This window comes from Ambystoma mexicanum, chromosome 3q, assembly GCF_040938575.1.
Source record: "Ambystoma mexicanum isolate Mex_15411 chromosome 3q, UKY_AmexF1_1, whole genome shotgun sequence".
NCBI classification, from domain to species: Eukaryota; Metazoa; Chordata; class Amphibia; order Caudata; family Ambystomatidae; genus Ambystoma; species Ambystoma mexicanum.
Genome location: NC_090926.1, coordinates 810337774 through 810364638, shown reverse-complemented (window position 1 = coordinate 810364638; position 26865 = coordinate 810337774). Strand labels below are relative to the sequence as shown.

Here is a 26865-nt window from a genome sequence, read left to right as displayed (position 1 = left end):
GAAGTGCGAGTTCCTAAAATCGGAAATAACCTTCTTTGGGTACAAGTTTGACCGCACTGGCATCTCACCTGATCCCCAAAAAGTGGCGGACATCCAAGCTGCTAGTCCCCCAGCGACCCCCACCGAAGTACGCAGTTTTCTGGGAATGGCCACCTACTGTGGCAGATTCATTCGAAACCTAGCGACCCTATCTGAACCGCTACGGGAATTTACAAAGGTCAGCACCAAGTGGGTCTGGGGGCAGGAATGCCAGGAAGCTTTCGAGAGCATTAAAGACTCCCTGTCGACTGATACCAAGATGGCCTACTACGACACGGACCTACCGACAGAACTATTTGTGGATGCCAGCCCAGTAGGACTTGGAGCAATCCTGATGCAAGTCACGAAAGAGCGCGAAAAAAGACCGATCGCATATGGATCCAGGGCACTCACAGCTACGGAACAAAGGTACTCCCACATAGAGAAGGAGGCCATTGCCGTACTATGGGGGTGTCGACACTTCCACATGTACCTGTATGGGCGCAAGTTCACGGCAATCACTGACCACAAGCCCCTACTACCAATTTTCACCGGGTCATCGGCGCACCCACCAGCCAGGATCACCAAGTGGCTGCTACACCTCCAGCAATATGATTTCGAACTCGTCTATCAGCCGGGCAGTAGCAACCCGGCGGACTTCCTTTCGAGACACCCACGTCCAGCCACTCAGCAGGAAGTTCTGATCGCCGATGAAACGGAGGAACACATTTGTCAAGTGGTTCGCACCATGAGGCCCAAAGCGGTAAACATTGAGGACATTGCAACAGAAACCCTAAATGACCCCTGTTGCGACTTGGTAAAAGATGCCATCATGTCAGGCAACTGGAAGGAATTCATGAGGCACACCCGCAACAGAACCGAGGGGGCTAGGGAGTTCCTGGCCGGCATGTTCACGGTTCGACAAGACCTCTCAATCACCGAAGGAGGGCTCCTGCTGAGGGGAGATCGTATCATCATACCCCCAAATTTGCAAGACAGGATAGTAGCCCTAGCGCATGAGGGACACCAGGGTCTCGCAAGAACAAAGGCCCGGGTCAGACACAGGGTGTGGTTCCTGCACATCGATGATCGGGTCGAAGGCTTAGTGAACACCTGTTTACCCTGCCAAATAACGGGTGGGCCCCCAGATCCAGAACCGATTCTGTCGGCCGAGCGCGGCCGGGCACGATGGGAAGCGATCAGTATTGATTTTTGCAAAATCAGAGAGGGTCTGGTGGCAATCGACGATCACTCACGCTATCCAGAGGTCGAGATACTGGAGTCCACCGCCGCGGAAGTGGTCATCCCGGTGATAGAAAAGATGTTTGCCACTCATGGTCTGCCCACAACCATTAAGAGTGACAATGGACCCCCGTTCACAAGGAAAGAGTTCAAGCAATATTTACAGGAATTGGGCATCAAATACCACCACATCATGCCGAGGTGGCCACAAGCCAATGGGGACGTCGAGCGGTTTATGAGGACCATCAATAAGGTGCTCCGAGTGTCAAGGGCAAACGCCAGCCCGTGGAAGGTCGACCTATACCGCTTCCTGCGGAACTATCGGGTCACCCCACACAGCACCACGGGCATACCACCTGCTGACCTCATGTTTGGAACCATCATCAAATCGTCGATTCCCCATCACCCAAGCAGGACCCCCGATGACGTTGACAATGCCCGCATGGAGATGAGGAGAACACGTGCCAATGCTCACATGAGTGCCAAACGAAGAGCAAGGCCGTCCGACCATCGGGTGGGTGACCAAGTCATCATGTTACGAAACCCCACGAAGTCCAAGCTAGACACCAGGTACGAGGAACTGCCACGGACTGTCAGCAACCGTCGCGGGACCATGATAGCAGTGACCCGGGGGCGTCGGAAAGTGACAAGGAATGCCTCCTGGTTCAAGCCCGTGCCCTGCACTCTCTGGACGGACTGCGAGGGCCCTCAAGACGACGACAACTTACAACAAGACAGCGAAGAGCTGGCGCAAGACCCAGAGGAAGAAGCCGCATGGGACCGCAGCTGGCAACCAGAGAGCCTGGCCGGCAGTGGGGACGCCTGCAGTGAAGGTGAGCAGATTCACGAGCCGAGCGGGGACAGCCCCCAGGTGAAGCGGTATAGTCTGAGAGCCAACACGAGGCCGCCCGCAAGGCTGAATGACTATGTATGCTGAGCAGACACCGTCGCCAAGCATCCCACACAAGGGGGAGCTGGGACAGTGTGAAAAGAGAACTGTGTCAGGGGTTTGAAGTTGAGTATGTTGATTGTGTTATTGTTAAGTTTATTTGAAATAAAGGAGGAATGTTATATCCGCCCTACGTCCCGCAGCGCGGTGACGTAGGGCCGTTTAATAAAAGCCCCGCCCCTGACAGTGGGAGGCAGTTCCGGGCAAACCAGGCACAGCGTGTGGGTGTCTTTTCTGTCCGGCTACTGCCGATGCCGCGCCCCAGGCCATGCGGCCTCCTGGACCGGTGCCAGCCCCACGTGCGGGGCCTCCAGAGCACCGGCATATAACAGTTGCCATGTCATAAAACGTATTTAGAATGCCATTGTATTATTACAACAATGACATCCAAAACACATTTCAAATATTAATTTCTCCTTGCTAATTATGGTCAAATGGAAAAGAAACGGAGCATTTGGATTCGGTGGCAGGCGTCATGTGTAATGCTTCCTGTCGGGAAATGTTGAGTCCACAACTTCATTAAAACATGGCCGCACTTTTTGCCCATGCACGTCCTGGCTTTTTATAATTCGTCCGTCTTCCATGTTCATGCGACTTGTATCGCCATTTCGAGCCTTCACTATTACCTGACTAAGGAGGTGAAACTACACTACTAGAACCATGCAGTCCGCTGCTCAGCTCCTAGATGAGCTCATGGGCAGGGACCGCAATTTGGCTCCAGAGGAGAAGAGGAGTAATGTGCGCTGGGATCACGACAGTGTGAGTGCTGTAGCTCCTACTATTTAAATCCAGGAAGGAAGTCTCCCACACCCACGGACTGCTGTCATTGACCCTTAACCCTCCCACTGTGACCACACCAGTCATCAAAATATGAAGATCCTGCAAGTTGGAACCTGCGGGAACTTTGTATTTTGCTGCCAACCTGGCCGCCTAGTGTCCGCAGGAAATGTAGGGGGCTTGAATACGTAGCTGGTTGATTCAGCAACCGACTTCTAAGTGTGCTAATAGGAAGCTGGCGAATAAAATAAAAAAGTGTTACTTTAGCTTTTATAACGTTTCAAAATGCCACAGAGGTGCGCGAGTGGAATACAATTGGGTAATCCTAACATAATCTGATTACAGTGCTTGGGGCAACAACCCTACATGGATGGTATTTTGAGACATGACAGGTAGCTAATACACACTGCAGAGCTTGTAGGCTCTTCGGTGCATGATATTTTATTTGAACTTAATTTCTTAACTGTTAGTTATGGTTAGTGTTTACAGCCTGCTGCTAAAGGTAAGATCTTTAATGTCTGCCTCTTTTGCTCTTCCCCGTGCTTCACATCTCTGCGACACACCTGCCTTCACTGCCACTTATCAAATCTAATTTATCCTCCCTCCTGTAATCTCTGCACGGTTTGACCATTCTTGAATCGCCGCTAACGTGCCCAGTCATATTAGTAGTCTTAAGGTAGATTGGCCTCTTCTGAACCTAAACAGGGCAGTTTCTAGAGAATATTGCGCCCAGGGCGAAACGTCAGAATGTACCCCCCGCATCGCATCGCTGCTCTAATGCTACCATGCACTGCACTCCCTCTCCAAAATCGTTGCAATATAGATACCGTTATATTGATGTTTTCTTAAAATTAATAAGTAGACAGCTTATACCAAAATATTTTAAATAGGAATTCATTTTCTATCTCATGTTTTTGTTGGAGCACTCTCCTAGATGTTGCTTCGCCAAAGCATCTATTCCTGCCGCTGTAATCTGTTTTTCCAACAACTTTTTCTTTCAACTGAAAGTGTAACAAGCTCTCAAATAAAGGAAAACTGTTAGACGGTGGTGAAAAAGAAGGAAGTTTTAACCTATACTAAATCTTATACTTGCCAAATCTGAGTACATGAGCATTACATGGGAAAACCTGTATATGGTGAGAGTACCGGAGCATAAATGGCAATATCTAGAAAGTGGCATGAATACTCCGGCTTGTGATAGCAACAGCGGGGAGTTCGTTGTCATATAATGGTAACGTCTGGCAAATAATTGCATGCCTAAATGAAAGATCATGTGCAACATGCAAATGTTGGGAATGGCACAATGCCATGGAACAAGTTTCAGACCCTGGAGGGCCTGACTAGAGTAGGCCCTTCATTCTGAGGGCAATGAATTGAGTACCACCATCAGTGTGTAATAGTATCACTGAAAATACAGAGCTTAGAAGTGGTGCATCTATATGAAGCTCTATACTAATCGCCTAATTATATGATGCAACTACAATGTCGACATATGGAAATGCCTAGTAAATTATGCTCGTTGCTATTGTCCGAATCCAGAAGCTGGACATTTGTGTGAATACCTTGCAATGTCAGTTCCTTATTATATGAGGACAATGCCTGCCATGTGTTTTATATTAACATTTCCTTGGAAAAACTATGAAATGATGGTGAATTCGACATGCAATTGTAACGCTAGGCAAATCGCAAATGTACATGGGCATGTGATCTCAATACTTATAGTAGCAAAAATTAAATCCTTTTCACTAGAGTCATGTAAAAACTGCTGGCTTTGTTATTGTTGCTACATTAATTGTGTTCTACCTTTTGCACGTACATTTATTCACAGTAAATAAAACACAATCCAACAAAGGAAGTGATCCCCTCTGCCTTCTGCCCATCCATTTTCCAATTCCTGACCCCTTGCTAAAACCTCAAGGGCAGCAACAAACAATGCGTATAAATACTGCTTTTTTCTATAGTTTCTCAAACTGTTTTCGCCTACCAGTATAGAGCATGTTTTGTCCTGTTGACCCATGTTACCTGAGCATGTGTTTAATCAGTCCTGGGGGTTCCCTCAACAGATCAATGCATTCTGGGAGTTGTAGTCTTTTTTTCAACTGGAATAACAAACCAGAACACAATGATTTTCAAAAGAAACCCCAGTGGTGTGCAGATGACATGGAGTCACTCATTTGATTGCCCTAAAACATCCCAAAAACAAGAAAATGAGCCTAGTCACCTGCTAACTCTTCCCTCCACAACCGCCTACTCCTGCAGGTTATCTCTGGCTCTTTTGATTAAGCCAGCAAAAAAAACAACAAGCAGCCCTTTCAGTCCAAGTTCATGCATGGTTAGTTCCACACACATGCTGATTTAGGAGGTGGGACCCTTCTTAAAAAAAAAACTTTGAGCATTAAGCAGACCTTCCAGGATTTTGCGGCATGAAATGGCAAATTTTGCGGCACAAACCTTTATTTATTGCGGCATTTTTGCGGGACATTTTGTATTAACTGGAGGGTGTAAGATTGCCACATTGCAGGAAATAGGCAGAGTGCAAGGCTACAAGAGAGCCAGGGTATCATTATTATGTATCTTTTGTATTAATTTAATAGGAAGAGTCCCAGATGTCTCTGGCTTGGCAGAACAGTGTTTGATTTGGCTATATTTCTGGTTTAATGTTCATGCCTATTTAATAGTATTAACTAAATTGATTATTATCAATTGTAATTCTGAAAATATTCCCCTTCTATGTTCTCCAATCCCCCAAACACCCACACACCTCTCTGACCAACACACATCTCACCAACTCTCCATCACAACTTGCATTCCTTAACCTCTCACTCTGTCATACAAATACTCACGTGCTATGTCACACTGTCAAGTCACAATTTGCACTGCCCAGCCCCTGCCACACTCCAAATCATACTCCCAACTCAAACCTTACCCTCTACAATTCCTCCCGCAATATACAGTCCTTCATTCTTTTGTGCTGCTTCTGCATCTTGCATCCTTTCTCCCATTCTATTGCACTCTTCCCTCATCCTTTTTCCGCCAATCTGCAGCTCACTGCCTCTTTCTGGCCAAACGCTTCCTCTCTGCTTTCTGGCTCACTGACCACACGCTCCCTCTACTTTCTGTACCTCTGCTCGCTCTCAGATTTCTGGCCCACCGCATCACTGCTTCCTCTGCTCTCTTGTGCAGCGCTTCCTCCTCTGACCCACTGCTCTCCCTCTGCTTTCTTGCCTATCACTTCACATCTCACCCATCACTCTCCCTCTCTCTCATAGTGTAACCATTCTTTTTATTTTAAATGTAGATTTTGTCCCAGTTCCTCAAATAATGGGGCATTTAAAAAAAGAACCGAGGATATGCTATTTTTAGACAACCCATTTTTGGAAATGAGCAAGTCACCTTATTCTCAAAGGTGACCGGCGCATTTCCACAGGCTTGAGCTGTAGCGCAAATTGTGCGCTGTTCAGCTGCCTTGAATGGTGTTCTGGGTTGTTTGACCGAAGTGTAATTATTTGCGGCGGAATTGACCGTAGTCAATTTCGCTGCAAATTGATTTGCACTTCAGCCAAACAACCCAAAATGTACCTTTCACCACCACCACCACCCCCACCCCCACCCCCTCCCCTACTTAACTGCTTGGTCGCGGCCGCTTCCCCTGCAACCCTGCAGTGCCAAATCCGTCCCTCTAATGCGGGTCTACTCCGCAGGGTCCCTTGTTCGTTATTTTCTTTTTCTTCTGTCCCTGCCTCCAATTTTGGGGAAAAAGGGGAAGACACTTCTGCAACCACCCTAGACCAAAAATACTGAACATGGGGAGCGGGTGACACCCTCGCAACACATGTTCAGTATTAATTTAAAAAAAAAAGAAACGATCGAATAGTACTGGACGAAATAGGTCAAATTGTAACATTCGATAGATTTTTGTCATCAAAATGGGCAGTAATTTGAATAGAATCGCTCTCCCGACAGTGTTCTGCAAGCTCCCAGCGCTTTTCACAGGGACAGCCCCTCCAGGTGCCTGCCGCTGTAAAATGCGACCCAAAAAATGCATTTTTATCCTGTTTGAGGAACAGAAATGCAAGCGACACAGCAGCGGTTCATACCTTAAAAGAAATGCATGACAGGATCAGGAAAGACCCTGTCATACAGTGGCAGCCCCACATCCCGTGCGCGTAGGGTTGCCTACAATTTCTGCACATTTAAAAGTGCATCTTGCTTGGAAAGGAGGGATGTGCTTTTAAATTGACAGAAACGCCACTTTATTTGATCAAGGAGGTGAAAAAGGCCATCTGAATGGGCGCGCATATAAAATGTGCCCATTCATGTGTCCCATGTGTGATTGGGCTGCACTTTTTTGGGGCGCAAGTGATGAGATGTGTTAGTGCATTTAATTTCTTGTGTAAAAAAAAAAGTTGATAACCTGGCACCCTGAGTATTTATTTTAAACAGTAATTTTTTCAGATTACTTTTTTTTTTTTTTTAGTTTTTTTTTTTTTTAAAGATGCTGTTTTTGCACAAAACGGTCGTTTTTGCGGCATTTTGCACAAAACGGCCGTTTTCGCGGCATTTTGCGGGGTCGCAAAATCGCTATAAGCTGGAGGGTCTGATTAAGGCATTAGCTGCATCAAGGGAGTTAGATGGAAATGGACAGGGAAGGCTTTTGTCCCCTTCCTCCACCTGTGTTTCAGGTTTGTGCATTGATGTTAAAATGCAAAGTCTCCGAAGAGGGAGATTAACAGGCTGCCTGCTCTGCCCCTCACTCCCAACTGTGCCCCGGGCTGTCGCCGGTTTCCCTGCAACGGGCCTGCGGAACACTGCCACTCTTTCTACATTTCATACCTTCCCATCATCAGTTATGACATATTTCGTCATGGATTGTGCACATTTGCGCTTGCACTTCTTTTCTTAGTTCTAGTTGCAGTTTGTTAATACTCCAATAGAATGAATATCCAAGGAATATATTATTCTTGTCTATCAGTGATGTATTGGTATAGCAAAAGGAATTTGAGCTGACACATGTTTCACAGTCTTTTTTCAAGGCTCTTCAGATGGTAACAATTGACAAGTATAGGATTAATGAATGGAATACCCGAAAGTACATGTGTATAAACAGAGCAAAATATTTGTATTGTTTGATAACATACATAAATATAGTGTTGCCACTTTGATGCATCTCTAAATTCTAGTTCAGTATACTACTTATATATACTTTGAGGCGAGGGCACTCACCTATGCATTGATTCCGATATTCAGGATAATGGTAATCTTGGGCAGCCAAGACATGAGGTTACCATTCTCAATCCATTGGCAAAAGGAACACCAACAGGAAGAAAGAAGTAAAATATGCTTCACTAAGAGAGAGGAAGAATATATTCTTTGAATATTCATTCTGTGGAGCACTAAGACTAATTAGAATTAAGATAAGCACGGCAAGCGCAAATTTGCACAATACATGACCAAATATCTCCTATACTGTGGTCTCGGGTATACTAGCTGTAGGAAAAAACTAACACACCAAACAAAAGAAGGGCAGAGGAACTACTATCCCCCATAGTCCTTTACTTCTTTGTAGTCCTGAGTGCCTCACTCCCTGACCTCCAGTATATAATGTGCTCTGTCTGGGTCCCTACCTCTTCTTTTAGATGCCTTACTTGACACCCTCGAAACACAAACAGTCCACACCAAACGGAACCTTCTCCCAGCTTGTCCAAAAACCAAGTCCATTCACAGGGCTAAAACAACAATAACGGGCTCCTTCGACTGACCAGACTCTGTGCTCCGACTGCTCAGTCTTGCCTCTTCACAACCGCTCTCCTGCAGCAAGAGAGAGGCGTACCATTAGGGAGGGAAACACGCTATCACAACTCATTTCAAATGTACGCATTACATTACAGACAGTACTGCGTGTTCGCTGGCTGGGATAATGCTCGCCTCAGTGTCTTTAACAGAATCAAGACGTCCTGCGCTGTAAACTTGGTAATCTTCATTCTATGTCAAGACCGGAGGCAAGCATTATGCTTGTTCAAAGCTCTCTCAATAGCTGATATGGGCTTGAAATAGAAAGAGTTGAACGTGGAGTCAGTAGAAAAATCCACTGCTTTCATTATCTCCTGCAGCGGAACCCCCCCTGCAAAGGCCTTGGAAGCCATGGCTCCTCTTGTGGAATGTTCTCTGAACACTGACACATCAATACCTACGAAGGTCATTATCTCTTTTACCCACCTCGCTATGGTAGCTGTCACCACTGCATGATAAGGCTTCTGCGCGCAATTAGCAGTTGAGCTACGCCTTGCGGTCTCACTTCCACCGCAGCAGCCTCGTTACTCTTGATGCACTGGGCCACTCATAGCTTGCTATTCGGGAAATAAGAGATCACCGATGAGTTCGTTTTGGTGCGATACGCTATACTGAATGCTAAGCTTTCTGGGTAGAATATTTTCTTGTCATTCCCTAGAGCTTTAACATCTGCAACGCGTCTGCAAGACACTAGACACAGTAGGGTGTCTAGCTTCCCTGATAACTGCTTAGTAGATAGGAGAGTGTTACGCAGCCATCGTTCAAAAGGTCTGAGGACTGCGTTGACATCCCAAAGTGAAGAGTACTTTGGCTGTGGCGGTCTGCTAACCTTCACTCCTCTAATCAACTTAGCTACTGCTGGATGCTCTCCTACTGTTGCCTCGTCCCCTAACTCATGCCCTGCTGAGATGGCTAATCTGTACTCTCCTACTGTCTTGAACGCTCTGCCTTGGTTGGGTAAACTTGCTAGGAAGTTTATCTCCTGCACTACAGGGGCAGAAACGGGAGGAAGACCCCTCAGCCTGCATCATACATGCAGCACTATAGCTTCTGGCGGTGGATGGTGCCCAGGACACCCTGATGAGCTCTGCAGCCTCCTCTGAAAGCCCTGGCAAACACCATCTGTGCCTGAAATTCTGCATGTGATCAAGGCTAGGCTCTGTTCCTGCATCGTAATGTGCTGCACCCTGTATGTCCTTTGCAGGTCCGTCCAAAGGGAAATCCTCTGCGGGAAATCCGAGAAAAGTTCCATCAGAACTGCAAACCATGTCTGTGCCTTCCATTCTGGCATCACTATCACTACTTCCGCCTTGTCCCTGCGAACCTTTGCTAGTGCCCTTGCTAGCATCGCAAAGGGGGGAAGGTGTAATGTACGTCCCCTCTCCAATTGTGTAGGAAAGCGTCCGTCCCCACTGCTTCCAGATCTAGCCTCCAGCTGAAGTCCTATTGAAGCTGAGTGTTCAGTCTTGAGGCAAAGGGGTCCGTAGTGAATGGTCCCCAAACTTGCTGTAACTGTGCGAACGCGGCTCTGTGTAACTTCCAGTCGCTGCAGTCCTGCAAATAGCGGGAATTCCAATCCACCACTGTGTTTTGTACTCCAGGCAGGTATTCTGCCATGACCAAGATCTTCCGATCCAGGCATGCCAGAAGTCCTTTGCTAGTTCCACCAGCATTCTGGATCTCGTGCCCTCTAGCTTGTTTATATACTCCACTGCCGAAATTTTGTCCATCCGTAACAGGACGCAACACTGTGTTTTCTCCTTGACAAAAGCTTTTACTGCAAAAGAGCCTGACGGCTCTAGGCAGTAAATATGTAGGTCAAGTTCTGCCTGAGACCATTTCCCACCTGTCTCTAGTTGTCCACATCTGGCACCCCAGCTTTATCTGCTGGCGTCAAACTCTATAATGAGCTCTGGAATGTCTCCAAACATGGCTCGACAATTCCACGCTTCTGTGTTGTGTAGCCACTATCGCAGTTCCTCCCTGCTTTCCTTGTTTAGCGGCACAAGCTGGTGGTAATGCATGCCTTCTCTGAGGTGCTTGATCTTGAGCCTCTGTAGTGCATTGGGCACGGAAAGATCGATTAGATGGATGCAAGCAGTCCCACTACTCTGGCTAGACTCCGTAGCGAAATAACAGGTTTCTTGAGAGCTACCCCCAACTTCTTATTTATTGCTCTGATCTTGGGGGGCAGGTAGCTCTAATGTCGCTCACCGAGTGTCTATTACGAACCCCAATAACTCTGTCCTCCTGCTGGGGATAAGGGCAGACTTCTCCTGGTTCACTAGATATCCTGTTCTTGATGAGATTGCCCATTAAACTTGCCTGCTCAGCCTTTCCTTGTTGCTCGCCATGAGCAGGATGTCGTCTAGATATATGATCATCCGCGGGAGAGGCCGAACGGAAGGCTCCTGAACTGCCAGGACTGCCCTCTCCAGGTAAACCTCAAAAAGGGACAGTGGTCGGTTGCTACCAGGACCGTGAGGTACACGTCTTTTAGGTCTAAGCGTGCTAGCCAATCGTCCCTTATGAGAATGTCCCCTAACAGATGGATCCCTTCCATCTTGAAATGTCTGTACTGCAGCCAGCCATCAACTCCTTGAGATTTATGACTAGGTGTACTTTGTCTTTCACTAGGAACATGTTGCTCTGAAAGCCTAGTGTCCGGTTGTCTGACCTCTATCACTCTTTTCTGTGCATCCAGCAGTATGCTTTCCTCTCGGTATATGCAAAAACGCGGGGGCAGACTTTTTTTCTTCGAGAATCTCAGTGAATTCGAGGTGGATTCCCACTATGGTGTGCAGTACACATGAATCGCAGGACCGCTTGTGCCAATTGTTCACAAAAAGCTTTGTGTTCCCTCTGAGGGAGCACCTTGATGTCTGTAGTATCTGTGATCTCTACGTCCTATTGAGCCTCTTCCTCTGTTGTTGTCTCTATTCCCAGTACTGCGCTCTCGGGCCTTGGGGCCTCCTTTGCGAGTGAAAACGGCCGGTCGAGCAACCTCTGTCGGCCGGCCACTGCAAATATTCTCCCAGGGAATACTTTACAAATGGATGCTTGTGCTTTTTCTAGCGCAGTGAAAGTCTCTACAAATGTATTAATCTCTTTAATGAAGGCTTTGCCAAAAAGAACCCCCTGGGCTCCTTCTTCTGCCTCATAGGATACAAGATCACCCAGCTTATTATCAATCTTAAGCAGTATACGTCTGCGTCTTTCGGATGATATAGCGCAGTTCACGTTCCCCAGCATGCACAATGTGCGTTAAGCCCAGTTCGCTAGAACCTGAGCGTCCACTGGTTCACCAGTATCTCTTGATTGTTCTGCGTGGTCCATAATCTTTGCTATGAGCACGGCTAGGTCTAGCACCTTGTACTGACAGGACTTCCATGCTCAGTATATGCCTTTCCTGGCGTCTTTACCTGATTTTGTCACAAAGGTGAGCATTTTTGGGTCTTGATCGGGGTTCTCCGTCATCATCCCTGGCAGCTGCGACTTGGGACACTCCGCCTTTATGCGGAATCTGGTCTCTTTCTCCAGGGGCCTGCACATCATCTGCGACATATACAGCGCCACTCTGGGTGATCGGCATCCCAGATCTACAGACTGGGTGCTAAGTGTCTGACATGTCGTCTTCGTCTAGGGACCTCCATCTTACTGGCTTTAGCCTTGTAGGTAGTCAGAATATCTGTTTGTGTATCAGTACCTGCGTCTTCGTCATCTCCATCCTGCTCGTTGTCCTCTGTGGACATCTGCACGTCCCCTGTATGTTTCGCCCCTGGGGTAGTGGGTACGAGGCTGGGCAAGGCTGTTTTAAAAATAAACACATTTTATAAACCTATTGAATGCGTCAGCCGCCTCCTGGGTTTCTTTTAATCCCAATCTCATTGCCCGGGGGAGTGGAATAGGCCTTGCTCTTCCAGGCTGTTTTGCTCCAGCGAATATTCACTTTAACTTTAAATCTGCCCGTGCTTTCTGACTCCAAGCCTCCAAAGCTCCCTGCTACAAACATTGGCAACTGTTCTGATACGGTAATGCGCACGCATGTGGAACGTCGTGCGCCGGCTCCTACCCAGGGAGCTGCGTGCGACTTCTGGGCATGCCGGTAATTGTAGTTGCCATACGCAGAGCGCAAGGACCGGAGCCCCGGGGCGAGCACATCCGCTCACGGGCTCCTACTCTGCCATCCTAATAGGCGGTACGTTGAGTAGCTTCCTCCTATCCCGCGGCGCTACACGGGCGAACGTATATGCAGGAAACTATTTCCCTCGCGTCAGCGCTGCGATGACAGCTGGTATAATTCTATAGTTTTAAACCTAACCATATGGCGCGCGCTGCTCTAGCCTGCATTTACAGCAGCATAAATGTCTAAGAAACGAGCGCGCATGTTGTCCTAACACAAGAAATTTGTTGCGTAGTTCTATTACAGATGTAATTAGAGAAATCATGAGAGGTGTACTTAGCTGTCGGAGGGCAGCAAAAAAGAAGAGGAAGGGACACAGTTATGTACTGGGCAGTGTATCCTGATTGGAGGTCAGTGAGTGAGGCACCCGGGACTACAAGGAAGTAAAGGACTATGGGGGATAGTAGTTCCTCTCTTTTTTTTGTTTGCTTTGTTCGTTTTTTTCTAAAGCCAGTGGCTGATGTTGAAAAATCAAATAATAAAAGAGAAGATATTGAAAATGTTAAAGTGCTGTTGGGGGTAGTAATTAAAGAAGTGAAGCATAATGCTCTTCTCTGGTCTTGACATAGAATTGTGCAAATACTGCTATTGCTGCACTAAAAGAGAGAACTATAACTAGTGCAGTACCAAGTGTGTCTACATGCCCTATCTCGGACACATACCAGTTATGACCTAGTGTGTCCGGTTTTGTCTGCTGCCTTGTTTTGACCGTACCTGGAAAGAGTCTCTTTGTCTTTAATGTTCATCTTCACCTTTCTCAAGTCGCCTTGCTGTACTGTGGGTGCTACTGTATATTTCCACATATCTCTTTTATTTTGACTGGTTTATTTCTTACCTTGTATCGAATGTCTTAATGGAATGCACACCTGGTCTATATATAATTTGTAAGCCCCACGAAGAATGCAGCATGTTGTTTTGTTTTTCTTTCCCTCCATATTTCAAATGGTAGCACTGCTGTGCTGGAGTTAGGACTGCTTCTATGTGCAGCAACTGCTTTCAGGGCTGTGCCCTTCCCTTCCATTCCAGTGGCTGATGCAAGTTGCAAGCTATCTTTTATGAATAGATTGGCCCTTCCTGTTTAGCCTTGGTCTGTCGTGATGCAGTGAAGGTTTCCAATGCGTGATGTTCTTCCTTAGATATTCCTCAGATATTTCTGCATTTAATGGGATGTCAGCTGAATGCTGTTTCAGTTAAGTCACTTGTACAAGCGGCTATCCTTCCCTCCTGCATTCCACAAAATCGATAGTGGACCTTGTAGCGATATAGTGCATTTCAATTCAGTCCTGTTGGACATGTATTCCACTGAAGCTATCCTAAATTGTGTTCCTCACTCATGTGGCCTATACGTCCAATGAAGTCCTGACCTAGCTTCTTCCAGGCTTGTCCCATAATATCTGTTTTCCTGAGTGCAGCTTTTCTGGTGCACATGCTCTTGTCCTCATTATGCATGACGGCCGTCGCTGACTGCGAGATCTATGTCTGTGTCCATAGCAGAAACCAATACAGTTTGTGGATCCTTTTCCTTCAGCCTTAGTCATTATGTTGTGTCTTGCACACATTTAACATTTCTCATGACAAATTTCCCTTGGACTGTGATTTGTTCTATACTTTTTTTCAAAAGGGTTGAACGGACTGTGATAGTTTCCTCTCATTTGGCCATGCATTGGTCTTCCATCGTCTTAATTTTTCATGATATGTGTCCATAAAATTATCAAAGGCATTGATACATGGTGCATTCAATATGTCCTGCTTGATTTGTTGAAAGAATCCTTGGCGGGCTTCTGACCATTTGTAGGTGAATCTTTTCTTTAGCAACTATCTCATGGGTTCAGGCCTGTTTGAGACGTTCTCGACAATCCTCGGATATTGTTCAGTCAGCCCCATGAATGACTTGAGCTTGTCCCGATAACATATTTTCGGACTTCTATAAAGAGCAAAGTGATGTGTGGGGATCTCTAATAAGGAGGTTTTATTGAATTGTTTTCCAGCCTCTTGGGGGAGAAAAAGCTATTCTTTTACCAATATATGAAAATGAGGATTGTTCAAGCCTGTCAAGCTTTCCTCATGTTTTAATTCTGATAGCACGTTTATAATTTTTGGGAAGCCTTACTAGTAAAGACCTAGCTTGGATTGACAATCATAACATCATGTTTCCCGTCGAGCTTGATTTTTATGATCCAGCATCAGGGGCTTAACTTGTATTTATTTGTTGCTAAGTCTCTATCATGAAGAGATGGTGTGGTGTGAGAGTGGGCAGTCTGAGGCAGTCCACAGTCTTTTCTCGTTTGGACACTGCAGTTTGGTGCCATTTTTCTACAAAAGCCACTTCCTGGAGCGAAGGGGAGCGGAGTGGTGTGAGAGTGGGCAGTCTGAGGCAGTCTAATGGCGTCTGGGGCAGATGGGGGAGACCTGAGACTCATTACCTCGGGTGGTGAAGATGAGCCTCGTAGGCTCCTCACCCTCCTACGACGTTCCTTCTACCCTTCAAATAATCAACCTACCCAGTGCAGGCGCACTAAAGCGACCAGGTGGCAAATTGCAAAACAACCCGTCAAAAAAAACGGCCAAACTCACAGTACAACAACAAACTGCAAAAATCAACTATTCATCCCAAAAACAAAAACTCTTGCCTGCGGGTTGGTTTGAGCCCGTGTGTGGATCCACTTCAACAGAAGGGGTCGGCAGTGGACACGGTCAGACGGAGGAGCTAGAGGTTGGCTGCAGCAGCAGCGGAGCCGTAGCACCTGGTTCCCAGCCCCTGATGGTGGACGATACGGTGGGGCACCCCCTCGAAGGAGGGAGGGCCACCTGTGTCGGAAGCCGAAGGGAGCGGGGGCGGCCTTCGTGTGCTCCGACTCGCAGCCTGTGGCCGGCTGTGGGCCCGCGGAGGAGCAGAGCTGCAGGGGAGTGTCCCCGCGGCTGCATGTGCAAGTGGGAGCCGGCTGCGCTCCGGGCTTCGGCGGAGCCGTGTTGCCCAGGACGCGGCCTCTGCGTATGGGGGAAGAAGTGGAGGAACCTTCCCTCGAAGGAGGGGGGGGGGACACCTGCGTCGGAATCCAGGGGGTGCCGCGGCCGGGCATCGCGGTCTCCGTTGCGGCCGCGGAGGACCGGTGCAACTTGACAGAGCGACGACGACCCGCTCCCGGCTCGGCTCTCATCCGAGGAAACCAGAGACTCGGGGGAGGCGCGGTCTCTTAACTTGACGCTTCCCATCACAGCAGCCCCACAGTGCCATCTGGTGGCTAAAGCTGTGATTACACCAACCCCTTCAGAATCAAACACAAAGGCACAGATACACAGTACACCACCTTTGACATCGGCTGAAAGCACAGATGCAGAACAGAAAGAAACAAACAAAATACAGCCTCATGAGGGGGTTGTTAAGACTTTGGGATGCCCTGGTGAGCCAATGACAACGTTCCCTGCAACAACAGCCTCTTCGGTCCCTTTGCACCCGGAGAGCACCATATGTGAGCACGGTAAACCTAGTGATCTGAGAGAGGGGATTAATCAAGGGCCACACAACAAGCATGCAATTGGAATCCCACTCAGGCGGATCACAGAAAAAAACTTTGATCTCCCAACGTCTAACAAGCAAGCTCAAGCAAAAAAATGTTTGAGATCTACTAATACGTCAACTCCATCGGCGAGTTTGCGCCTGGAAAACTCCCTGAAAACACTCTTTCAAAGGACAAGCAAAAAAGAAACTTCAACAAACGGGGAACGGTGAAATTTCAGACGCAGACTTGCTAGAAGCACTCCTTGAACCTCTACTCACAGCCTCATCAGGCAACCAGAAGAACTCGCAAGGCAGTGGGGTCCAAGCACCCTTACAACAACAAAAAGAGCAAGTTAAAGAAATCTCTAATCTGGTACCAGTAGTTCTAACAACCATTGTGAAAACTCAAGAAAATCGGCTTGGGGAAACTTCTGTCTTTTCACCCTCGCCAGCTCAAAACAAGATTCCGAGTGAAGATTTAATCTTATTAGAACCAGATCAGATAAGCCATTCTCCACTGGGAAGTTTGAAACCAACGCCCCATTTGGATTCTACAGACTCTCTAATGGCCTTACCAGTGCTATTTGGAACAACTGACCTGGATCTACAGAATAATGGAAGTCTACCGCCTCAAACTTGCAGGAAAAACAACTAGGCAAACAAGCCCATGGAAACGGCAGATCGCCTTAGCATTGGGGGCCAAAGGGGAGACGGAAGCAAGGAAGCTCTGTCAGAACCTAGAGAGGGCTTTCTTCCAAGGATGGCTACCCCAAAACAAAAAACCCATCAAATTCCGCTCTTATGGCCACCTACATCACCAATAAGTTCTTCAGCAAATAGAAGACTAAGTGAGCCATCTTTCACCATTCCAAAGGAGACTCCATCGAAAAAAGCAGACTTCATGTACATTATGTCTGCGGTAACGATTGCATTGGCCCCATTCTGCAAGCTATATGAGGCGATAAATGACTCCTTGAACTCAAAGTATATGAACTCAAAGCTCATATACCTAGAAGGTTATATCAAGGCCTTGGAGAGAAGGAAAAATGACCTAGCTGGAACTCCCCTACTTCATCAACCAGAGTTAATGGAACTTTTAACAGAATTAAGAAATAACAACAAGGGCCGGCCTAGGATAGATGGAAGTTCTCAAACCAGAAACAAAGAGGTGATGGCTGGAAGGTTTAGACTGAATCTTAACCACTGGCATTGCTCGGGGCAACCCTCCAGACCATCGTTCTTCGCCTGCCAAGCCATTACAGAAGGGGAAAGACCATATGCAAATCAGGCTTGGCCTCACCCCAAACGGGGAAGTCCAGCCCGAACTACTAGGTCACATCCCTTCTGCACGAGACCACAAGCATCCCCAAACATGTTTCACCCTTGTTGGGGCTCATCAGTGAGGAGTAGCTTGGGTCTCTAGGCCCAGCAGGCACGGGACCCACGTCTGGGCATACCCGTCCCACTCGGGGTGACAAAGCAAAAACAAAGAGGTGATGGCTGGAAGGTTTAGACTGAATCTTAACCACTGGCATTGCTCGGGTTCTCAAACAACAGCACATGATACTCCTCGGCATGATGTCACAGGGACGGCGGGACAAGGCCAAAACTTGGTTCATGTACTTTGGAGGGCCCTTACAACTCGGCATTCACCAGACCGGACTCTGTGCACATCAAGCCTGGAGATTACAATGTGATTTGTATAGATGACTTTTCTCCTCACAAAGCCCAGTCAAGCACGAGTATAATTCAGGGAAAACCTCCAAATCCCCTGATTGCAGGGACAATTCTTGGTGTGAACCAAGACATGGGAAGTAATCCGCAGCCTCCGACCTCCCAAGTCTGCCTCAAAACGGCCCCCCTGTTCAAGCTTATCCCTGAGACTCATCAACTTGCACAGCGCCATGAGGAGACTCTACCAAAGACTATTCAGAGTTTGGGAGGGAAGACTTCAGCTCCTGCAATCGCTTCAAACACCCATGAACCAGCGGTAGTCCTCCCTCAGTCACCAAAATCAGTAGACGATTTCCTCACTCAGAAAGACTTGATGGATCTAAGCCAGCATCTAGATGTCAGCGTGGACAACCAACAGAAAGGAGAGAACTTGCATTTACCCAAGATGACCCCTAACCTACAGATAGTTACTAGGGACCTCTCAGGCTTTACTTCACTAGACAAGCGCTTTAAAGCTCTACAAGGCGAGAAATGGGCACATTCCAACAAGCCCACAGGCAAAGGTATTGAACAAATCTCCCATCTAGACTCACCACCCTGTAGACAAAAGGCGAAATATACTTCAAGAGTCCATACCCAAACAAAATCTGAAGTACTGGATAAGAGCAAGGACTCCAAATATGCGCAGCAGAGAAATGGTCACCATGATATTAATCAACAAGGGAGAACGACTCATATTCTCCACCAACAGAAGAAACAGCACGAAGGGGCTAACAGACAGAGGTTGAGTCCCTCTGTCAAAATTCGACAACGGTCCGGTGACCAAAAATACTTGGTATTAAACAGACGCACTGTGTTGAGTCTGTTACACAGCATTTCTACGCTAAGGAATCTAAAATCAGAATATTTCAAAACGGTGGAACCTTCCCACGATGGGCAAAAGGCCTCGTGCTTGCTCTACGTACCATCAGACAGAGTAATTACCTTGTTGTCAGCAGCAGCAGAGGTTTTATACAAACAAAGTTTTGACTTAACTTTACTCAGGTCAAACAAAACAGACTACGACAGGACAAAAAAGGACACAAGGGATGGCATTTCTTCAAGAGAGGAACATCAGCATTTTAGCACAAGAGACGATTCACAACTAAATTCTTCTGACCCGCCCGGCTTGACAATGTTCAATTAGTCCCCCATGGGCAAGATATTTCGCCACGCCTATCACTTAGTACAAAAGCGAGCACATTAATAAAAGAAGATCAAAAGACCTCCCAGGCCAGACCAACCCAAAAGTCTCTCACATGGTCCTGGGTACCAAAAGTCTTATCTACTCGGCTCCACAAATAGCCACCAGTACACACTAAGACTGTTAAAGAGCATCAATCACTCTCTTTGGCGAGTTGGAACACGAGGGTTCCTACATTTAACAACACCTGGAGATATCAACTTGGGGGATTACGACATCCTATGTCTGCAAGAGGTTTGGCTAAAAACCAAACCAACACTGGATGGGTTTGAGATCGCCTTTTCAGAAGCTCTTGCAGGAAATAAAGGAAGGCCCTCTTCAGGACTAATTATTGCGGTCCGGATGGGTATGGGTCTTGAAATAAGCAAAATCATCCTAAAGTCCTCCTATGTCCTGGCAGTCCTAATCTCCTGGCTGCGAAAGGAGTCCGCGCATGATCAATCCATGCACACCTCCCTGCTGGTGATGTCCATCTACTGGAACCATAAAGCAATACAAAAGACAGCTTTGTTTGACATAGTTTCAGCTACTTTGGACTCGGTATACTTGGAGCATGGGCCATGTGAGGACATTGTTTGTGGAGACTTAAACATCAAATGTCCCATGGCCGGTTCGAACGCCACAGGCTTCCTACACCACAAACCCTGTACCCAAGGCACAGCTTGGCTTAAACTGATGACTGACAGGCAGCTTTTTTAATACTGTGACCATACTTCCTGACTCCATCACCTTACCATCATGGAAGCGTGGCACAGCTTATTCAACTATAGATTACATCTTTGCCTCTGAATTCCTTCTAGCTCGATTGACAGATTTCAGCATGCACCACTCAAATCAAAGTGACCACAATCTTCTGGCTATAAAATGGACAACTGCAAAACCATTATCAGCTCATTACCCAGGAAGGATTGAATTAGAAGGCAAAGGCAACCGGGTAAGAGTCAGTCGGGCAAACATCCGGGCGATCACAAATTCATATGGAAGTAGCCAGTCTGTATTAGAGGTCGATTACAGACCACTTTTGGAACCTTGCAGAGCCACGATGAAAGGTTTGAAGGGGAAAAACAAAGAACATCTTTATCATGCACACAATTTTGATGCCCTCTTGGTGGCACAGCGAAACATACTACGCAGAGTAAAAAGGAGGGCTGCAAGAAACAACACGCACACCAACAGATTACATGTCACCGAGACAACAAGAGTCTACAAAAGTTGGCTACGGCACCATCGTCTAACATTACATCAACAGGACTCTGAAGCTATGTTAGACCAAATCCGAAAATCTAATTCCAGAGATTTCTGGAGACTTATCAACCCACGAGCCAAAGAAGTAGACTCAATGTTGCTAAATAGCATCTCGGAAGCAACATGGATTGGGTTTTACTCAATATTGTTCAGATCTCCTGACTCTTGCGATGTGCCTTTTCCATCACTGTCAACAGAAACTTGGGTCGACCTTTCGGATAAGACTGAAATCCTGGGTAAAATCTCTAAGTTAAAGAAATCGAGGGCCCCGGGGCCCGATGGTCTATCCAATGAAAATCTGAAATCCGCGCCAGAAGATTGGACAAATTTATTGAGTATGATTTTCCAAAAATGCACGAACTTGAGTACAATCTCGCCTTCATGGACCTCAGCGGTCATCAGCCCCATATTTAAAAAAGGTAGGAAGGATGATCCTAGGAACTATCGTCCAGTGGCTCTCCTGGACGTCATAGGGAAGGTCTATGGATCCCTATTGTTGGACCACTTCAACCATTGGGCAAAAAGCGCACCATGTAACGACCCTCTTCAATCCGGGTTCAAAAAAGGAGTAGGAACCAGCATCAACATCTTTATTCTCAGCCTATTAAAAGCAAAAGCCCGAGAATCAAATCAGAACTTGTACTTGGCATTCATAGACCTCACCCAGGCCTTTGACTTAGTCAATCGAAGGAAACTTTGGGAATAACTCAAAAACTGGAACTGTCCACAGGAGATCTTGAATCCCATCAAAGCTCTACATGCTGCTACAACGGTGCAGGTTCGTTTGAATACTAGTGGTCTGCTTTCATCAGCCATAACAACTAGCAGAGGGGTCAACCAAGGTTGCCCTCTAGCTCCGGCTCTTTTTCTTTCATACTTTGGGGATTACAAAGAAACATCAACTACAACACAAGCATTTTCCCCACAATTAGGCAAGGAGAAGATCCCAAGACTCTTGTACGCGGACGACCTTATTCAACTCGACCAGACCCTAATTGGCCTACAACGCCAGCTAACTGCACTGACCACATATACAGCTGCCAATGACCTGGAAGTGAACAAACAAAAAACAACGATCATGGTGTTCGAAAAAAACAAGAGGAAGAAGATCAATTCATGGTTCTTGGCGGGAAACAAACTTGAACAAGTAGCAAAATTCAAATATTTGGGGGCTCTCATTGACTCGACAGCTAAAGACTTAGCGATGCAACACCACCTCTTGGAAAAAATGAAAACCCTCATCTCACAAGCGAAAATACTGGACAAAAATATGGGCGCTTCTCATTGATGCCCTTATTTAAATTCTATCGGGGCAAAGTTATCCCAACGATTACCTATGGAGCAGACGCTATGCCATCTTTACCTATCTCACTGTGGTCCAAACTGGAGAGCCTTTTTTGGCGTTCTGCGTTGAATCTACCGCCTTCCACGCCACTAGCTTTGATAAGACGTGAACTGTCTCTTTCATCTCTGGAGTCAATAGAAACTAGGGCTTCTGTTATGTTATACAGGAAGATCAAAGATCCTTCTTGCCCGACAATTTTTTCATTGGTGCAGGCGGAGATGAATCTAGGTACAAGTATACTTCTGTCCAAATGGGAGGCAATGTGCATAGTACAGCTTGACATCTGCGGCAGCTCTATGGAAGAACTTTTGGGTAATCCAACAAAAACCAAAACTCGCATGGAAGAAATGGATTGGATAAATACACTCGACAAAGCCTCTGAGTATAAGCTGACTAGCAACCTACCTCCAACATGCAGAAAATTAAATACAATCCAACCATTTTTGATAAAACATCCAAACAGAAAAACCCGGAATACTCTACTCCGTGCTAGGCTCAATTTGCTCCCTACGAATGAAATCCTGCATATAAGAGGCCTTTCTTCAACTAATATCTGCCGCTTTTGTACTGACACCCAACAAATCGAAACAGTACGGCATCTTCTTCTATTGTGTCCAGGAACAGACAAATCTAGATCGCCGTACCTGCTTCACCATTTAAAGCAAGCTTACTTGGTCGACGAAGCACTCTGGTGGGATCGCCTAATAGGAGGCTTGAGACCCTCTTGGACAATAGCAGCCACCAACATTTTAGATCAAATCTTTCCTCACACAGATTCGCAGTCTGGGCAGAACGGACCCATCTAAGCACAAGCACAAGGGGTGAAGTGCGAGGTTGGGTGTTGGATGGACCACTCACCAGGAGGGCTGAGTGTGTCTTTGAACTTGCTCATGCTTCCCTTAGCTACAGCTTCTCCTGACTTTGGATCTCTTCTCTGCTTCAACCATTCTGTAACGATTTTTTTAGAAATTGTAAATTGATGTTTTTTTTTCTCATCCTCTTGTAAAAATCACTTCGGTGATTATATACTCGTAATAAAAAAAAAAAAACTTTATGTGGTGTGTACATGGCAACAGCGTTTGATCCAGTAAATAGGGCAATGTTATTGCCCATTGTGGCAAAACTGGGCATAGGTTCTAGTATCCTCCAGGTTTTAGTCTCATCGCATGATTGCAAATTAACCTGTATTAACTTTCATGGTAAGGTGACTGATCCTTTTAACAAAGTCTGTTGTTTTCGCTAAGCCGGTATTTTAGCCATTTGTTTTGTTTCATATTTTCAGTAACCATCTTTGTGTTGCATTCTGTAACTCCAAGGCTGATGCCTTTTAAAGTTGATGATCATGTATCCCAATGCTGGGCTATACTGTATCCTTCTCGCAATGACACCCACATCTTTACAGATACTTCTTAATGTATTTACTTGTGAAATTAATAAATTAGGGCTGTCGGTTAATGCCATAAATCAGCCATTATGCACTTTTGACTAAGAGGAATAACAACTAGCAGATTGTTTAAAACAGGAATAGTATTATGCCACACGTTGATGCATATGATTATCTTGTGAGGAGATTTTCCCATTCTTTATCTACAGCAGCACATATCAAGAAGCAAGCACATCGAATGTACCAAGCAGTCAATGGTATATTTATGCTTTCAAATAACTTTCAAGGGCACCCCATTGACATTTTAATCTGGGCTTATAAAGGTTTCCTCTGTAGCGCGGTACGGTAGTCGGGTCGTTTCCAACCTTGGCCATAAACCTTTTGTGTCATTGCAAATTGGGTCTGGCCTCCCCTGTGGATCGCTTTCGTCTTGCACATGTTGAACTATTTCTAACATTTCTTTTGAATGATAACCTCAAATTACCTGAGAAGGTAATTGCTGATATAACGAATATTGATAGAGTAGACAAAATAACATGATTTCTTATGTAAAAAAAACTTCTTTCTATGGTTGAAACTAGTAGCCTTCATCATTAACATGTGTTATAAACAATTAGATAAAGATAGATTGAGCATAAAACCTTTAGTTTGATCAATTCTTCGTAATGTCAGAGAGGGTATTGGATTGAGGAAAAAAACCAACAGGCATCACGAAATTAACAGTTTACATGCTAAGCAACCTATCTCATAGGGTCCCATTTCTTTAATCACCGAATTTTAATAACTAAGTCACGTTTTAATTGCATCAAACGGAAAACGATTTTGTCTACACAGAATGATTGCTAATCCATTGTTGTTTGTGTGCGCGCCTATGGCCCTGAAAAGTTAGAACAATCATGCTCCTTTTCTTTGCTCAAAATATTTAAGGGTAAGAAAAACTATATCGAAATCTGTTCTTTGTATTCTCTATTTTAGACCTTGTCGTCGAGCAATGATATTTTTACTATGGGCAACATCCCCTTACTATACAATTGGCCATTTTTAACAATAATGAAATTAGCTCAGGGAACTAGATTTGGCTGATTGAATATATTTTAAACTGAAGTGTTTTACTTTTGTCTTACGTTATTGCTTTTCAATAGAGAATTCAGATTTTCAACACATTCGTTTAATTCTATAAAGACACGTAGGTGAAGGATTATGCTTCTTGTATACTTTATCATATCAAGCAGCACAACAAAATCATTTGAACAGTAAAGCAATAAAACTACATATTCCATGAAAATCAAGTCTTTAGTTCTTCTTGTTAGTGGTGCTTAAACAAACACATGACCTTATTCATCCAATAGCCCATCAGTACATCCATAAATCCGTGCACCATATTAATTCCTCCTCTTTCTTTCGCTGGTCATCCACTTTGCAACCCAACCGGTAAACGCTTAACCTTTATCGAACTCAAGACTGAAAATGACATTCCCGTCTGTTTATCTACCATGGCACCTGAAATATAAACAACATCTCAGATCTATGATCTCCTTGGGTGGGTAATTGTGTTGCATCAAACAAATACATTACATAATTGCATCCTCAAATATGACCTCATAGTTGAAATATTTTTTAAAAACTATTTTTATTATTTTATTATAACCAAAACAAAATACAACATACTTTGAACACAATGTATCACATTAAATATTTGTATACACTTCAAAGTCTGTTAACCCCCCCCCCCCTACCAAGCCTACTCCGCTTCTCGCTCTGCACCTGTTTCTTCTAGAGGGATTCCTTTGTCTGTATCCTCCTCTGAGTCCTGGTCAGTTGACCAGTCCTGGGCAGGTCCATATAGCGTGGCCACTAGATGCTTCCAGGCTATCGGAGTTTCTGCCTCTTCCTCCCCCCCACCCCCTCACATGTTTTAGTTGGCGTGGCCTAGGGAATCCTCCTATCAAACATGCCCACGCTGATTCAACATTTAATTTAATCCTCTTCTCTTCAAGCTGGTGAGCTATTTTCTCCCAAAATTTCCCAATTTCCGGGCAAGCCCAAAACATATGTGCCATCCCCGCATTATCTCCCCTGCATTTTGGGCATGCTTGTCGTTCTGCATTCTTGAATTTAGCTATTCTCAGGGGAGTCATGTATGCTCTATGGGTTACATAGAGCTGTATTTGCTGCAGCCTGGCATTCCTAGATACTTTTTTATGGTACCCTTGTGCCCGCTCCCACATCCCATCGCTCATTGGTGCCCCCACCTCTTCTTCCCAGTCTTGTCTCAACTGTGTCACCTCTTTCCCCACTTTGGTCATCAGAAGTTCGTATAGCCTAGATATCTCGTGCCCTCCTTCTGCGACATCATATATCATGTCTATGGTGGCATCAGGTTGCTCTCCTAATGTTATTTCTGACCACGTTTCTTTAATCCTCCGTACCATTTTATTGTATGTGATGTACTGCCCCTCATGCAGCCCTGCTATCTCTGTCAGCCCCATGAATACCTTTTTATCTCCCCTTCCTGCCATATGTCTCCCATTGTTACAATTCCCACCGGTTCCCAGTGCCTCCTAATTGTCTTTATTAGTTGCTCATCTCTTCCCGCCAGTGCAACCAGCGGTATTTGTGGTGAACACGTTGTCGGGATCTCCATGACCTGGCAGGCTTTTCGCCATATCTCCCATCCCAATGTCAGCATCTTTGAGCGCTTTTTCATCTCTGCTTTAGGCAGCCATATTGCTTCCTTTAGGAAGAACGGGGCACATTCTAATCGCAGCAATCTCGATTCTGATGTGTGGTCTTCCGACAGCCATTTGGCCACATATTGCAATTGACTTGCTAAGTAATAGATCTCGTAGTTCTGCAGTTTTATCCCCTTCTTGTGGTGTTTGTTCTGCAACTTCCAGAGAGCAATTCTATTCCTTGTCCCGTGCCATAGGAACTCCCTGCATATGCTCTGTAGCTTCAGGAAGAATCGCCTCGGTATCAGGCATGGTATATTACCAAAAAAGTGTAATAGTCTCGGCAGTACCACTATTTTTAACAGCGCCTCCCCCCTTCCCATCATTGCCAGGGGAAGCTTGGACCAGAACCTCATGCTATTTTCAATTTTCTGTACTGCTTTCTCTGTGTTGTTCTGATGTTCCGCCTCTACCGTGTGATATATGTCTATCCCCAGGTATCTAAATGTTTTTGGCTCCCATGGGATTTGTAAGACCGGTAATTGGTCACATGGGACCCCTACGTACCTCCCTAGTGGGAATATGCATGATTTCTTGGGATTCACCGCTATACCCGACAGCGACGCAAATCGCTCCATCACTTCCAAAATATATTGGAGATTTTCTTCAGGGTATCCCAAATATAGCAGCATGTCATCTGCGTATGACAAGATTATATGCTGCTCCCCCTTTATTCCGATCCCTATTACCTCGTACTGCTGCCTTAAATATATTGCCAGGGGTTCCATTGCTAAGATATACAGTACCGGAGACCATGGACATCCTTGTCTGGTACCCCTGCTCA

At 45.9% G+C, this 26865-nt stretch overlaps 1 protein-coding gene across 2 annotated transcripts in view; it reads left to right on the top strand.

Annotated features, from left to right (window-relative positions):
* The first annotated feature begins 2801 nt into the window (after positions 1-2801).
* LUC7L3 (LUC7 like 3 pre-mRNA splicing factor) overlaps positions 2802-26865 on the top strand; it is a 986884-nt gene continuing 962820 nt past the window's right edge. The window contains exon 1 of one of the 2 annotated variants that reach the window (XM_069654911.1): positions 2802-2968. In XM_069654911.1, the coding sequence (XP_069511012.1) occupies positions 2870-2968 (99 nt within the window). In that variant the 5' untranslated portion in view covers positions 2802-2869. The remainder of the gene's footprint in view (positions 2969-26865) is intronic. The other variant, XM_069654912.1, reaches the window with a different exon arrangement.